This window comes from Acyrthosiphon pisum, chromosome A1 (genome assembly GCF_005508785.2).
Source record: "Acyrthosiphon pisum isolate AL4f chromosome A1, pea_aphid_22Mar2018_4r6ur, whole genome shotgun sequence".
Lineage (NCBI taxonomy): Eukaryota > Metazoa > Arthropoda > Insecta > Hemiptera > Aphididae > Acyrthosiphon > Acyrthosiphon pisum.
This window is the reverse complement of record NC_042494.1, coordinates 116,707,635-116,725,168: the sequence shown is the minus strand read 5'-3', so window position 1 is coordinate 116,725,168 and position 17,534 is coordinate 116,707,635. Positions and strand designations below refer to the sequence as shown.

General features: G+C 30.9%; 1 protein-coding gene across 2 annotated transcripts; it reads right to left on the bottom strand.

Annotated features, from left to right (window-relative positions):
* Window positions 1-4,337: 4,337 nt before the first annotated feature.
* LOC100167357 (cuticle protein) lies at window positions 4,338-12,177 on the bottom strand. 2 transcript variants are annotated; one of them, XM_001948771.5, is made up of 3 exons: window positions 11,909-12,177; window positions 7,203-7,367; window positions 4,338-6,095 (listed from the first exon to the last, which is right to left on the bottom strand). In XM_001948771.5, the coding sequence occupies exons 2-3, from the start codon at window positions 7,299-7,301 to the stop codon at window positions 5,220-5,222; spliced, it is 975 nt and encodes a 324-aa protein (XP_001948806.1). In that variant the 5' UTR covers window positions 7,302-7,367; window positions 11,909-12,177; the 3' UTR covers window positions 4,338-5,219. The 2 variants fall into 2 exon arrangements, with proteins under 2 accessions (XP_001948806.1, XP_016659680.1); XM_016804191.2 differs by lacking the exon at window positions 11,909-12,177 and adding an exon at window positions 7,549-7,657.
* Between the last annotated feature and the right edge of the window lie 5,357 nt (window positions 12,178-17,534).

Genomic DNA, 17,534 nt, shown 5'->3' with positions numbered 1-17,534 from the left:
ATATTTTGTAAAAAACATTTTCATGGACATATTATAAAAATATTAAGTCAACATTTTTGTGCAATATTTTATTATTTTATGAGAATAAAATATTTATACAATATTATTAGTCAAATATTCATTATTCAAGCACTCCAAAATATTCACAAAATATTCACATTTCCCAAATGCTGTGTGGGGGTGATATGTACAAAATAATGTTTATATCATTATTTATATGTGTAACTGCAGTATAATTCAATTTCAAGGAATTCTGTTTTTTAAATTGCTGAAATTGTCTAGCTAAATTTTCCAACAATGGGCATATTAATACGAATACTGGGGGAACATGCATATACATGGAAATATAGAATTATTATAATATGAATGATTTGAATTTAAATTAATTAAATTAATAATTGATATAGGTACCTTATATAAAATATTATAATAGCATTTCCTTACATTTCCGAAATAGTTTAATAAGTAGTACCTAAGTAGTCCATACGAACTACTTTTTAAACTATTTGTGTATACACTGCAGCAGATAAAGACATATATTATGCTGCAGTATGCTTTTTCAACGTATAATATGTAATATGTATACGACACATACGACATAAACCGTTGTTTGTAAATTTAAATTTTCATAATAAACTCATATATATTACCATGTGTGTGTTTGTGGTACACGTATATTAGGTATTATAGTTTTATACCTATATTACTTACATATTACCTGCAGGTTATTAATATTTACTAAACGGCTAACATTGTGGTATAACAATGAAAATTCACGATTATACCAAACTTGTTCACTTTTATAGACCAAATACCATGTACTTGACGATATAAGAGCAGAATGCATAATTATTACATAGAGTCATAGAGATTACTTTAATATTATATGGCATAAGTATCACGTGTGTCGTAACAGTTTTACGAAAAACAGACATCAAATGCGTTTCTCTTGTAATAGCAACAAAATCACAAGTCTTGTAGTCTAGAGGTTTTTATTCTCGAATTTCTAATTTCAAACGCTTATAATAAAGATTGAAGGCATACGTGTCTAACAATAAATAATAATATATTTACTATTTAGGAATTAGATGTAAACACTAAACATGTAATATTTTTGACGAAATAATCGAATAAGTAGTCTATAATTGAGTAGGTACACATTATATATGACTAATCATTTTGGTATAAAACACTGTTTTTAGCTACCTACTACGGTGGATGGTGTACCATGGTGCAAATTACATGACTTATTTAGGTGAAAATTACAGACACACGGTATGTGATTATGGCCGTGTATCATTTGCGCATCGTCTGTTTACCTGTGTCAAATTATCGTACATCATATGCACATCAACATGCTGAACTATAAAAAGGTATAGGTAACAAATAATTTTTGATTGAAAATTCATTGATTGTCATATATCATATGTAATAAATAGATACAAACAATTGAAAATAAATTGCATTAATTCAATTCAATATTGTAGTCATAACTATATAAATATACTATAGGTACCTACATATTATAATATTATACGGATAAATTAATAATGAATAATAAAAGATTTTTAAGTTTAAAAATAATAGACACTGACAATAAGTTTTTGTTAAATAAGCATTTAAAATTCAAATTTTGACAAAACTCATCAAAATTTTGAATTCATTTTTATATTAGTAAAAAGTTTTATTTAATTTATAGTCTAGTTTTTGACGTTCAGGAGCCCGTTGTAAATGATTGATTGACTAGAAATTTAGAAAACATAATGCGTTTTTTAGTATACACTTTTTTTCAGTTCTATTGTTAAATAATATTGATGTGCAATTGGTATACGACCTTTTAAACGATCGATGCGCAAATTATGTATAACTCGAAAATCGAACGATGCGAAATGTCTTACAAAAAAGGTCAAAATTAACAATAGTGATGCGCAAACGACAGCCGGCGGTGATTATGCGAACGAAATTTCTAAGCTTTCTGCAGGTAGGTACTATTATCACAGAGTGTGGATGTGAATATAAATAGTTAAACGAATCAAGTGATTAAAGTTGAAGATCCGTTTTGTATTAATGTATTATTAAATGTATTCCTCATTGACTCTAGATTAACAAATGTTTAAGCAGAAGGGAATTACATGGCAGTATCAGATTTATCGTGATACTCAAATTACTCATTTACTTACATATTAATATTTTAAAATATTGAAAAAATATATATAAAGTTACGTAACGGTGAATCATATTTCTGTAGCAGCAACAATTATTATGTAGATGGTTTTTTTGGACATTTTGGTGTAGGTACCCAAATTGAAATTCGAACAAGTTTTTGAGTGTTTTTACTTTGTGTATTAATAATAGATACTAGCATAATACTATAATAAGCACATTATAAAAGCAGGTTTAGAAAATATGTGGACTATGATGATTTGAAAATTATTTAGTAGGTAATTAATATTACATTATTACTATATTCAACTATGAACATTATGCATTTTTTTAAACTGTCCGAGTATAATAAGTACTATAATAAATGAATAACTAATAAGTATAGGAATGAATTAAATATTAATTCATGAATTCATCTAATTAATAGTTTTATGGAACCATTTTTAAAGAATATTATCCTTAGATAGTAAAGTAAACGTTTTAATATCTCTGAAACTACTCTTTCGATTTTTGATTTAGATGCATTGATATTTTTAAAAAATTGTATACTTATTATTACAGTAAAAAATATGAGTTTCATTTGAAAAATTGCATTGTATAATATACGCCCCAGGACTCTCCTCGAGTGATGTAGAAACTAGAAACTCTAAGTATCTAAAAAAAGTTGTCTTTAAACAGTATACTTGAAAATTCCAAAAATTAGAATTTGACTTAATTTACCAGGAAAAAAATGGTGGTTTCACTTACGAGAAATATCTAAAAATGTCGGTGGGAAAATTATACGACATAATACTTTATCAGTTTAATTTTGGGTTACTGACTACCAATAGGCACCTATATATACGTCTATCAATAACCTGCAGATGCGTATAATAATGAATAAATATTATATACAAATATGCAACTATTGCAATTTGCAACACACACATAATCCGATGCATTTATGCACAATATATAGGTATTGTGATATATTATACGTATATTATATACGTGGACGATTGTGCTTTCGTATTTATTATATTAAATCAAGCGTGGTTTCCACGTCCGGTAAAAAACCGCGCGTTGTAAAAGCTCGACACCAGCTAGCGGGAAATTCGCACGGATGAAGGTCTGAATAAACACAGGTACGAGTGTATGAACGATTTACGGTCGCGTCGTGTAGTTAAACGTGTACTTATATATTATTATATATACATAATATAAGCGTTTATAATAAAGTAATGCGTATTATATTAATATCGTTGGCCATTATTATTGTGTAGCGTGAATCTGAAGTCCGCGAGACCGGACGAATGCGAACGACCGCAGCGTAACGGAAAAGCACATCCGGTCAGAAACACACACGAGCTGCACGAGATTCGTCTTCGTCAACCGAGTGCGTGCGTGCGTGCACTTCCTATACGTAGCACAATCATAATATTAATATAATATTATAAATAATTATAATAATATAACGGCATCGGGGGCCAAGCGTTTCTCGAAAACTAAACACTCGCACCGTAATAAAACTAATAATAATAATAATAATATAATATTATTATGTACTATCACAGACTATAATATAGTCTGTGGTATTATAGTCGTTTTACCTGTGTGGCTGTATATTATACATATACGTACGTTATACATATTATCATTATTATTATGTACACGCGCGCGAGCGGTGTGTATACATTATTATATTATTATCATTATAATTGCGACCGTTTCAATACATCGAACGTATATAGTAATTATAATTGACAAGTGTGTACACGGTGCACAATATATTATACTGGTATTTATGTATACATACTACTATACGTGTTGTTATATTACATACATATATGTTTACACTTAACACCACGTGAACGCGCAATGATTTATGACGAGCATACACCTATTATACATTAAATACCCGTTCGAACTGTAGCTGGTACCTACTTGACCACGGTCGGACGTACGAATAGACATTCGGCGGCACCTGCACACACTGTCCCGAAGCCTAATGAAATCGTGAAAAAGAGGAAGTCGCCGACTGAGAAATTATAATAATATATTATATATTTCTATTACACATTCCGTACACGTCGCGTCGCTGTAAAAACGATTCGTCTATAAATCTATATTATATATTATATAATGTTCTAATCTTGTACGACTAAGTGAAGAGGAAATAAATGAAAAATAAATCGTTTTTATATATAAAACAATTAATATTTATTAAAAAAAATATATATATAAACTAATGCACATAAAACGCGTGTTTTAAATTATAAACACCCTACATTATGTACTATAAATACAAAAAATAATTATGTTAACATTAAATAAACACGAAAAAGATCAAATAAAATATTGCACTTCGTTACAAAGACTATAGTAATGTCCTAAATCTAAAATACACATAATAATAATTAAAAATATTTGGTTGCACTAAGGTGTATAATACAATAATAATATAATAATATAATATTGCGTATAGTGTTTTGTCCGACCAACGGAATTAATATCTATATTATGGTTTGTTTGCGGACAGTATTTTTGATTCGAAATATTATATATAGTTAGATTGCACAGTAGAAAAATCAAATAGCTCGTTTGGGGAAAACGTGGATTTTGAAGAGACGGCGAGAAGACGCATAGCTCGATCGATAGAGAAAGTAAATATGAGTATACTCATATTTGCTATATTACCTATAGGTACCTATACCGCGAGTACGTGTTATTTTACTATACATGCGGTTTTTTATCTGAAAACTAGACTTTATAATATTATATTAACATCTCGTAACGCGAGGATAATTTCATCTGTAAAAATAAAAGTATTAGCAACTCGATTTCGTACTTATAAGTTATATTACACATTTTTAGGTAAGGCGGATTGGGAGAAGGCTTGTCCCGTAAGCAAAATAAATCTTATCCTTACGATTGGGTCAGGGGATGGCAGGGAATGAGGGAGTACTGTACACGCGACAATAATTATAAATTATTATTAATACGAGTAAAGTCTAAAAAAAATAACTCTTTTGGCAGGAAGACGGGGGACATACAATAATATGTATGTAATTATTGAATTATGCGTAATAGTTGTAGTCAGCGTACAGAGGTTGGCCGCCGTTGTTGTCCGCAGGTTCGTATTTGAGCAGAGTGATTGGCGTGGGCGACGCCGAAGGTCGGTCGGACGTGGTGTCGGCCGCCGCCGTAGCGTTGTCGGCCGGGAACAAAACGGGACCGGCCTTGGCCGAGTCTGGCGTAGGTGACGGTGATGGGGATGGTGCCAGCGATTCGGTTTCGGGAGTCACGGCTGACGCGTAGTAATAATACTCGGGAGCGGCTTCGGCTTCGGCTTTGGCTTGGACGTCGTATTCGGCCGGCGATGCAGCGTAATACTGAGGAGCGGCGGCGGCGGCGGCGGCAGGGGCAGTGTAATATTTTGGAGTGGCCGTGGCTACGTCGGAATCCTGAGGCAGACGATTTGGGTACGCCATATAGTTGACAGCGGCTGCAGTGGCCGTTGGTGAAGACTTTCCGTAGAAGCCGCGGTACAGAAGGGGCGGTGGGTACTTAGACGGCGGCGCCTGCTTGTAAGCGACCAACGCCGGCTTGTGCTGCTGGGGTACCTGGTACGCTGCAGCCGGCTGTTGTGCCAACGGTTGTTGCTTGTAAGTCTGGTGCAGTGACAGTTGTTGCTGTTGCTGTTGGTGGTGCTGGATCTGCTTTGGTTGCTGGTGGTGTTGGGCGGGGTGAACGTTGTGGCCGCTCTTGGACACGACCGCGTTGAACCCGTTATGGCTGTCGGCCGTATAGTCAACCGTCCGTATGGAACCGTCCGGCTCCATCAAGCTGTATGACCCTTTAACCACGTCGCCCTCCCGCTTCTCCCATTGGCTTTTCAGGTCACCAGTGTGCAAGTCCTTGACGCCGTAATTGAAATGATAGTTGGGCTCACTCTGTAAACACAAAACACGATGTTGACGTATGAAGACGATTGCAAACGCCACGTGATACATATTATAAGTTAAAATACATAATATTATACTACGTCACATATTATTATTATAGACACGTGTTGCTGAAAAATTAGTTTAAAATATTTGTTAGTAGCTTCTGCGAATAGTTACTATCGCGTTTTTAATATTTATTAACGATGACTGTACACCACGAATAACGACGCGTGGAAAATTATCGATGGATTCATAAGATAGGTACCTAAACTAGATTTACAGGAAACCAGCTCCGCTCGCGCACGTGTACTTTTGATAATAATATATTATATGTACACGAGCCATTCGCTTCCGTTGTGCAACAATACGCGGCGCTGCAGGTCTATATAATATAATATATGATATGTATATACTGCATAGGTATAATTAATGTACCTATAATATTATAATTGTTATTTGGTTGTCGTCGATACGATGCGTATAATTTTATACATATACGACTCACGGAGACGTTTGAAAACCGCCCCGCACGCGTTTCGTGTTATAAGCTAATTATAATTTTGATCTTGCAGCATTTGTTTTCTATCCGTTGTGAAACGAGCGAGCACACTCGCGGTCCGGCGAAGGACGTTGTGTTCGGGGGCGCGCGCGTGACGAAACAAAATAAATTCTACACAAAATAGGTAGGTACACGAAACCCGTACGCTACTATTTTTTTTTATAGTGGCCTGGGCCAATCGCTCCGATTTTATGCGTCTATATTTTACGCGTGTAATGCATACCCACGACATGAGAAATTCCAGAAATATAGTTATAACCGTAGACTTAATACTCTTAAGGTCTATATGCTTATAAGTTATAACATGGCCCATAGGTATACAATATACATTCCGGAGTGTGGTACAAGGGGATAAGTGCTCACCACTTGGTCGGATCTATATGCGCAATGTCGCGTATAGTAATAACGTGTATGTACGCGGTTCAAGCGGTGTACACAAAAAAACAATAGGGCGCGACCATCGTCGCCCCATCAAGACAAAACAAAATAATGATATACCTAAAATGGTGTATGCGTGTGTGTATATCACGATAATAAAATAAGTAGGTACTTACGTAATATTCGTTCGGATCGTGAACGGAATGACCCGCTCGCGCGGCCACGGCTGCAGACAACAGCAACAGCGCCGGCAGATACGTTACGATGACCAACATGATGACTATACGGCGGAGGGGGTGAATGACGTATTAAAGATCTTGAGACGGTGACGGAAAAAAAGCCTGCGAAAAACACGCGAGAAACGACCGTTTAGACAGAGCTTTAAAAATGACATTACTTATATAATATCGTTTAATTATTTTTATTATTATCGTTATCATATTATTATGCTTTACCCGCAATATAAAAACAATATTTATAAAAGTATTATGTAAATGTGTATACGCATAGTATGCGACTTACGAGTGTAATAATATATTAGTCGTTTACGGTCTGTTTGTTCGTGGACAGCTGACCACCGCCGACCGTGCGACGATAAGTTTGAGTTTAAATACGCGTACGGCATTAATGGCTAATGCATTATACATACGTACGCGTGTATATAATACTACCATAGTAGTATTAAATACATAATATTGTATCACGTGATTAAAAACAGAATGCACGGCGGAATATCGCGACCGCTTTATTTTGTCGCGAGTTTAATGCCGAGTTTTAGAGGACATCTTACACACGTGCAGTTGTCTCCGTTAATACAAGTGCGTAACATTACAGCAAATTTATGTTTAATAGTTCAGCTCGTTTAATATTAGAGTGAATTTACCCATTATCAAACTCAAAGGTGACGACATTTTTTTTTTGGTCTGCCAGAGGTGTTTTTCTGATATTTTAATTTTAATTTTTGATACGAATTATAAGCATTTTTTTTTTTATTTCAATAGTTTTCACACACACTCTCTCTCACTTGCTTCGAAATCAAAATGTCGAAAAAACACTTGTGACAAACCAGAGAACTTTCGTCACCTCACCCGTCACTGACCCCTAATTTTATAATAGTAAGTAAATACACGATATACGGCTCAAAGCTTCAAACACAGATAATGTTCTTCTACCCTTAGGATTCATAATATAGGTCAATTCACTCTTCATATTAGAGCTATAACAACACAAAATTGGAAATGCTGAACGCAAATATGTCATGCTACCCATTCATTAGACGGAGACAACAACACGCCCGGGTGTGACACGTCCTCTAATAAAGTACGCAAAATAAAAACAAACTGTCTTCAAACACGTCTGCCGCGTACGCGCCCTATATATATCATGCAGTGCACAAGCATCACAGCCGCGCAATATAAATGGCGCGCGCGCTATAATAATATTCGTCACGGTCGCGTTAGTAATACAGGCACGTCCCGATCGGATAAGTTTATTGTAATATATTATATTATTATTATATTATGTACACTCGTGTATGCGTTTTGAACTGTCGGAGTTTGTCACGCCAACGTGTCGTCGTCGGTCCGAGACGATATTTTTTTTCAAATTGTTCCATAAATATTATATTACCGACTATAAGTTATACACTAGAGCGCTGCGACCGTCGTCGGATTTTTACTGCCAATAATTATTATGCGTATACGAGATGTTGGTCACGTGGATAAAAGTAGTAACCGTCGTGTTTTCGACTCCAAACGGATATATCGTTTATACGATTCATACTGTTATTATACAGTACAATGTACAAATGTGCGCGGACATTATAACTAGTTAAAAAGTTAATTTTTTTAAATTTAACTGGATGGTAGGTAGTCAAAGAATCTATTGTAACAACTTAGCTTTTATTATATTATTGTATTTTATTTCACCAATACGCACACGGCAGACCTATTTACTCATATTTTGTTGCCGATAAAAACGTTTCAACTATAATATCATTTTTTTCGTGTTTCGATATTCAAAGCCACAACAGCTATAATAGATTTTATTATTTCTGGACACCAGTATTATTTTATAGTGCATGCATATCGATCATATAATGTATATAATATAAGTAAGCAAGTAAAGTATATAGCCACATAGGTAGCAATTCCAACCTGCAGATCTCAGTGTTATTATTTTTTTTTTCCAATTAAAATCAATCGAAGATAATAACTTTTTATAATATGATATATGAAACAAAATTTAAATTACAATTTGTACGTATCAGGTACACAGATCTATATTGTATACGGTTTCATTTTACATAAATGGTAAAATGTTATGTAAATCCGAAACTGTCATAAACATAAAATGTTCACTGGAATTTGACATGTCTCCGAAGATAAATAAGTTTATAATGACTATCTAACGTGAATAAATGATCTTTTATCGTGTTTACCGTTACAAATCGATACGTTCCTCGCTGGAGGAAAATAATATATAATGGCATAAAAAAACTACCGCACATGATGGATGGATCGAGCATAATTATTATGTCCGTTGTATAGGTATATTATTATTATTATCTAATTGAACCAACAAAAATGTATTCGTTGGCACATAAACACAAAATAACGAGGTGTCGATGACATCCGGAATAATTTTGTGTATATAGTGAAAGTGCTTCCCTTCATGGATATGTATGTATATAATAACGTACATACCTATATAATATGTATAACAAGAGTGGCGGAAAAATCCAAAATATCATTGTGAAATATCATAATAATTGTGGGCCATCAATTCCGAGTGCACTATTTCACTGCGGGATGACCGCGCAGGACTCGTTAACGACGGCCACTGATGACAATTATAGATTACCATCTAACTACAAACCAACAGCTATATGTTTAAACAGCACCTTTAATATAAGTATGGTGCACTGCATTTAATGTGTTTTTATCGGGCCATATTGTTGTATGGGATCACACTGCTCAAATAAATTTAACTCCGTCATAAATCTCGACGAAACGACTTATAAGGAGCTTAAATGATACCCACCCGAATAGTGATGGGCAATAGCTGAACAGTGAACGTATATTATATATAATATGACCTTTATAGTTTATAGATACGATATTGATATGTATAAAATATAATAATATAATATATAGTACGCCAGTTGGACGTCCCATAAATGATTACTATTCGATGTGATTATAGCATTATATTAGCGATGGGTTGAAACAAAAACAATGTAGGTATTATGCCCTTATTAATTATTAAAACAGTCCGTGCATTCAACTGCGAAACGCTCTGAGTGTACGTATCGGCCGATGTTGATAGCTCCCGGATGGGTGGCCACCCGGGATGTTTAGCAACAAATCCTTGCCACACATACAAACGTGTTTCAACTAATCGTTCCTACCCCTACAAACAAAATACAACTAATGGACATAGTTTCCGGGCTGAAGCTCAATGAAAAAAAAATTATAAAAATTTTAAATATATATGTATCTTTCTTAAGGTAAATTACAATATATTAAAGTAAATAAATTAAACACGTACTACGCATAGGTCATACCAAGTTTACTCACAAATTGTTTGTGTGGCAAGAAAGAGCCCCTATGTGTGAATCCTACAGTGATGTTGCAACGTTGGCCTAAGTTTACTACCTATACATTTTAGCCGAATGCCATATTATAATTCTCAGCGATTCCAACTAAACTTAGGACACCACCTAGATGCCTCGAAACAGACCCGGAGGACAACATCAAAACGTTAATTTTTTATAAAACAAATCGATATGTTTGACATAATTAAAAAATAAAAAAATAGTTATTTGTGTAAAAAAAATCTGTGTGAAACTAATGGCCCAATATAATAACGAACGTTGTAATTAAGATAAACAAAAATTATAATATATTATAATAGTAATATTATAAACAGTAATATATATCTACCACTACATATTTTCTATTAAGTTGTATTCGGTATTCATATAAATGTATTAAATGATTAGGTATTAAAAGAAGTCATCTGACACATACTTTTTTTTTTAAGATATTTTAGAATTTTTTACTATTCAAACAATTACATCAAACTTAAATAAAAAAATAAAAATATAAACAACAATATTTAAATATTTAAACCAACAGATAACAGACAAAACCCGATGATTGTGATAAATAGTATTTTAATTTTTTTATTCTCTACCTTAAATTGATCCGATAAAATATAACCAAATAGGATTTAAAAACTATATGTAAATGAACCTAATAGCTTCCAAAAAAATTATCTATACTGACAACAATTTCTACAAAAAATAACTATTTTATAAAGCACCTATCAAAACTTTTGTCACTTCTAATATTGATGGTGAAATCTTAATTATAGTAAACTGACTATTTATTATGTTTTTATGTTGTTTTATTATATTTTTGATGTAAACCTAAAGACTCACTATTTTATTTAAGGAATAAGAATTTTAAACAATAACTATTGCATTTTTTTAAATTAAAGTAAATTAAGACAATTTTTTTAAGTATTAATCATGGGTAATTAATTTGTATTCCAAATTTAAATAACGTACGTTTAGCCATAATCTTAGCTTATACTAAATGAAAAAAAAATGTACCTAGGTATTTGAATAAAAATTGCAGCAGGTACCTGTCTATTAAAAAACCTTAACGATTATTAAAAAATCATTATATTAATATTAATATGTATTTTATTTTTATTTAGAATCAAATGAGAAATAAAATTAGAGAAAAGAGTTTTAGAACTATATACCTAGATACGCAATGAAAATGCTTATTGCATTATTTCTTATCAAAATAGTATTATAATTTTTAATAATTGATGTGAATGGGTAGCTTATATTGTAAATATAAATCCTTACCTTAGTATTATATGGCTTGCGAAAAAAAAGTATATAACGTATTGAATATGAAACCGATCACAGACTTTTAGTAACTCGTAATGGATACGAAATCACACTGAACGCTGAATCGGTTGCACTGGACGTTTTAAAATGCTTTAGACCAACGAGCTGGACTTGAAATACTTCCGATTTCACTATATAGCGTTTCTTCCCATCCCTCTCTTATTTTTCTTTCTCTGCGCGTCTCTCTCTCTCCCCATATCACTCTTTCTCTCTCTTATTCAGACTCTAAGAAACGGCTTTAGTTTTATTTTGTATTTGTTTTACGTATAGTACAGTTATTATACACCCCCCACGCATGAGTATTATTATACAGCACAAACCACGTGAATTCCCGAGTCAATTGTTTCAGCATTAGAATGTAATAGATAAACGATAAACTTATAATAAGGTGAAGCAATTTTTATTCTTAAAAAATAATAATAATAACAACAATAATAATTTATAGCTGTAGTGGACATAAGATAGACGTATTTTAATTACTATATATAGTAATATATTTACTAACGTCTGATAAAAAATAGGTTCTTTTTTTTTTTATGTGCATATTGCGTTATGCCGTTAGGTATGGTAATAATGTCCATACCCATTTAAGTATAGTAGTAAAATTGTTTTAATGAATTTGTACCTTAACAGTTTTCATAGTGAATACCTAGTTGTCTGAATTATTATAATATTTATTATTTAATATTTTAGTAAATGTATGAAAAATAGATACTTCATAAGCATAAAAGTGGTTTACTAAAGTTAATAATTAATTATTCTGTACTGCTATATCTACTAGTGTACCTACTAGTCACACAGATATTCTATAAGTGAATCACACATTCCCACCATAGATAAATATAACACATAAAAAAGGTTATTTTAGTATGAACTTGCTCATCTGCATAACTGATGTGATTTAAACTGATCATTATATCAATATCACACGTTCACACGATTAATGTAATTAACCAAAACACTTATAAATATACTGATGTTACTAATGCTATACCTACCAAAATATAATTTATACCTAATATGGAATTTTTTGCGATCTTTCACTAGAAACTTTTCAAGTACCTTTATATGTACGATTTGCTGGTTGTAGCCCATAAGCGTAAAATATGACCCGAACGGTCAAACGTAAGCCAAAAGCGCAAAAACTAACATCCTATAAAAGCAAATAAAATTTTTCGTGTTTTGTCTATTTGATTTTTGTTTTAGGTAAACGTCTGCTTGGTGTTTTTTAAGTACATAAATGAAATTATATATTGATGGGTGTGGATTGTAAAATTGGTATTTCAAGTGACTGTATTCTGGACCATTGTCCATTGGTAGTCCTTGGCTCGCTCGAAGGTGTGGTAAATATCTGCTGACATGTAATTTACAATACAATTCTAAAACTGTAGTTATCAAAAATTTAATTTGATCTAAGTTTATACTGTATTTATTGTATATTTGTATAAAGTTATCCTAAGACCTAAATGATTATTAACCGTCATCGTATAATTGTACAATAAAATACAATGCAATAAAACTAAATTCAACTGAACTCGAATATGGTTGTTTTTAAAATAGAAAAATACACTATAATAATATGTCTATGTCTATATTTGAGAACCAAATAAAATTAGCATCAATTTTTAAGCTGAAACTTGTATATTTCAACAGGTGAAATATTGCTTTAATCCAATTAATAAGGTACAAAAGTGCAAATCACAGGATTTTCTTAACCACATTCATTACAATGATATCCAAAACAATTTCATTTTACATGGTTAAAATAAATTAAACTATATAGTACAATATATTAATCATTACCTACATATTATATACAAGTTGTAACAGAAAGATCTGACAAATAAAAATAAAAACTGATAGGTGCTAGTACTACCCATGACAAAAATTATGAAAATTAGGTAAACTTTGTAAATATATACCTGTCTGGAAATTACTAAAAAAAATATTTTGAAAAATGTTATTACGTTTCAAATGAAGTAAATTACTCCGTATTGATATTTTAAATAGCTGTAAAAAATTAACTACTCAATACTTAAATACATTTTTTTGCCTTAAAAATTTATCCAAACATCAAATTTACAAATTGGTTACCTACTTGGAATTTAAAAAAATGTAATTAATTTTTTATTTTTAGTACTTCCCAACTTATTAAAAATATAAACGTAATACTGTACTAGTAGCGTAAGCTTCTGTAAATTATATAATATATATAATACATATATATATATAGGTATATATATAATGTTTAAATATTAATTAGAACAAAAGTAATTTCATTTTTCAGGTCTTTCTGTTATATCATGTATAACACAAATAAACTTTAAAGCAACAAAAATTATTATTCTTATGTAGGTTTGTACCTACGTAGGTAATAACTAATAAATATCTACCCTTGTTTTCTATAAATTTTAAACGTTACAGTCGTTAAGATTCTTCGTGTCTACTGTCGAAAAAAGATAAGATCTACACAAAGTTAACAGTACAATTTGCACATTATACCGAATTTATTGCGGTTTTACGTTGCACGAAACGTCGAAACATGTATAATGTCAATAAGATATATTTATTGGACCATTAACGAATATGGTTGTTTTTCGATGTTTAGTTAATCGGTCAAGCGAATCGAGATTTGATAAGAGTATAATTTTTGCTTATAATATAAAATATATACATAATTAGTGACCATATTATACCCGGAGGAAGTTAGTTGTATAGTTCACAGACAAAATTTCGGATTAAAATGTACGATAAGCAATGATTTGAAATATTTCTTATGTAAACTAATTATTATTATTACCACACTCAACATGTGCGTTTTAACTTCCTTCTGATTTGCTTCTGATTGTCAAACGTTGAATAGAAAAACGCTTAAATATCGGTCACGAAGTTTGCGAGGGGCAAGCGCACAAAACGAACATAAACATATAAATATATACAGGTACAATAATATTAAGCGTGTACTCGTGTGTATTATGTATTAAATTATAGAACGTTTATAGTAAACAAATAAAAAAAAATATTAATCGTATATCATTATCTATTTGACGACCTGTCTATATAATTCTGTACGTGTACATAATGATAAACGTCTATTATTGGTTTTTGAAACTTGAAAGACCCCTGCTAGAAATTTGACTTTATATGGTTTAAATGCATACAGGAGATTCACCTAATATAATATGCTCATCGACATTCTTACTTCAATAAAGCAGTTATTCAAAGCTGATTTTTGGCATTATTAAATATACTTTAAAGATCATATTTTAAAGTTCTTCAGATTTTTTTATTTTAAGAGTAGACACTAATAAAGTTTTTACGAAAATATTTCAATATGTTTTAAATTGTAAATTAGTTAACATTTATATCGACTATATATTCAAAATATAAGTTATAAAGCATATTTAATTTGTATATTAAATATAAATATTTCATATACCTATAGATATCTAATGAATGATGTAAAAATATAAACTATAATTTAAAATTGAGGTTATATACTTTGTAGGATGTTTATAATTTTGAATGTTTTTTTCGGTTGTCCTTTTGTATGCAGTCTTAGATAGAAATGAATTTCATGATGTCTTTATTCAAAATATCAACATTGTATTTTCTAAATGTTTTGATTTTTATTAATAAGTGCATATTTTGATATTTTTCTGTTTTTAAACACATTATTGACGGTTTTCGGAACAAAATTCCAAAAAAAAATTTAATTTCATATAATTTAACAACTTATCTAGATTTAAAAACCGATAAAACTAGACTTGAAACATCCGGACATTTGTCATAAAAAAATATTAATAGTCAATATTACAAAGATGAAACTAACAAAACCATTAGACGAATAGGCAAAGAATTACGAAGCAAATTTAAACGGTTCTTGATAAAAATAGCGGATTTGAGTCAGTATATTATGTCGAAATTCAAAAGTAAATTAATGGGGATCTTAAAATCATTGAGGAAATCATTGGAGAATTCTTTGAGATAGATTTTGTGTTTTATAATTGTACGCATATCAGTTGACGTGGAAAGAAGTTTTTCAGGTACAGAAATTATTGTTTTCATTATTTGAATTCATATAAATAAATGTTGTTTTACACTTATTTTTATTTAGATATTTCAAGAACATTCTATGGGATCAAATGTGCACTGTTGAAAATTTAAAACCAACAATCGTTGTTCAATGAAATTTATATAGGTAATTAAAATATTTTAATTGTAATTTACTTATACCACATTTAATTTAATACTATTTATTTTATAGATTTGTCTCTGTATTTATTGCATAGTTTGAGTTCATATTTTAGCGCATACATATTTTTTTTATTTTTAGTGCATAAACATCCTAATCCTTCTTATAAGTCTTAATATATATACTTGTATATGTATATGACCAAGTAGAAATGCAAGTTTATTTGCTCTATGTCACGAACAAAATTTTTCCGTAATCATCTAAATGTATCCATCCATCCATAATTCATCTAAATAGCTGTATACATGCCACATTTAGTTAGTTTATGAAAATACTTAGGATTAATGTAAAAAGTATGCTGTGTTGTTAAAAGTTAAAAAAATTATTTATTCATATTTCATTGCAGTTCTAAGGTAAAATTGCATGCATAAGAGAACACATATATATATAATACTACTCTATACGTACATAATAATAATTAATAAGTTTACCAAGAAAGTAATGTAAACGATGAGATACAATTTTAAGAAAATTCTTAATATAAAAGCCAGGTTTAAAAAAAATACGTTCCATAACAACTTGGGCAATGAGCATACTTAATGCACTTAATGAATTTGATATAAATGAGGTAATTACCTACAACTAATTATGTATGTCTACGATAACTCAACAAATAACATTGTTTCCAGTAATTTTACTCACATTTTTTTTTCACACACATGCATCATCAGTGAAAGTCATCGGAAGTAAAAATAATATTTTTATTTTTAATCTTATATTAATATACGTTGTAAATTATATTATATTATTATATTATGTGCACAGTAAAAGTATTGTTTATAAGAGGTTTTATGATTTTTTTTTTTCTATCAACAAATTAGGTAGATACTAAAAATCACACTTTTTCAGATTTCATTATTGCAGTAGTCGTAAATTAACCGACTCGTTCGGACGTTCAGTCAATAGTTTAATAATCATTAACCGGTTATTGGATAGAAATAGACGATTTTCATCATTTAGACCAGTTTGCGCGTAACGGCTCATTCGCGAAATTTAATTATCTCAAAATACGGTGCAAACGTTTAAAACGGATACAAAACGCACCGTATAGGTATAAAAATAATTAATAATATATAGGTACGATGCGTATATTCAAACAATATTATTTAGACGCATGGCCAAAGGGAATCGTGAAGAAACTTTCTTCGGCATTCGTATCTACCTATATGATAATAAAATATATGTTTCTATTTATTTGTATATTATAATATTATACCTAATACGTAATATTAAAATTTATAATACACACGTGTAGATAACACACGTATTAAATGTTTTCCAGGCACAACGTACTGCAGTATAGACACTAGACAATAGTCTACTATT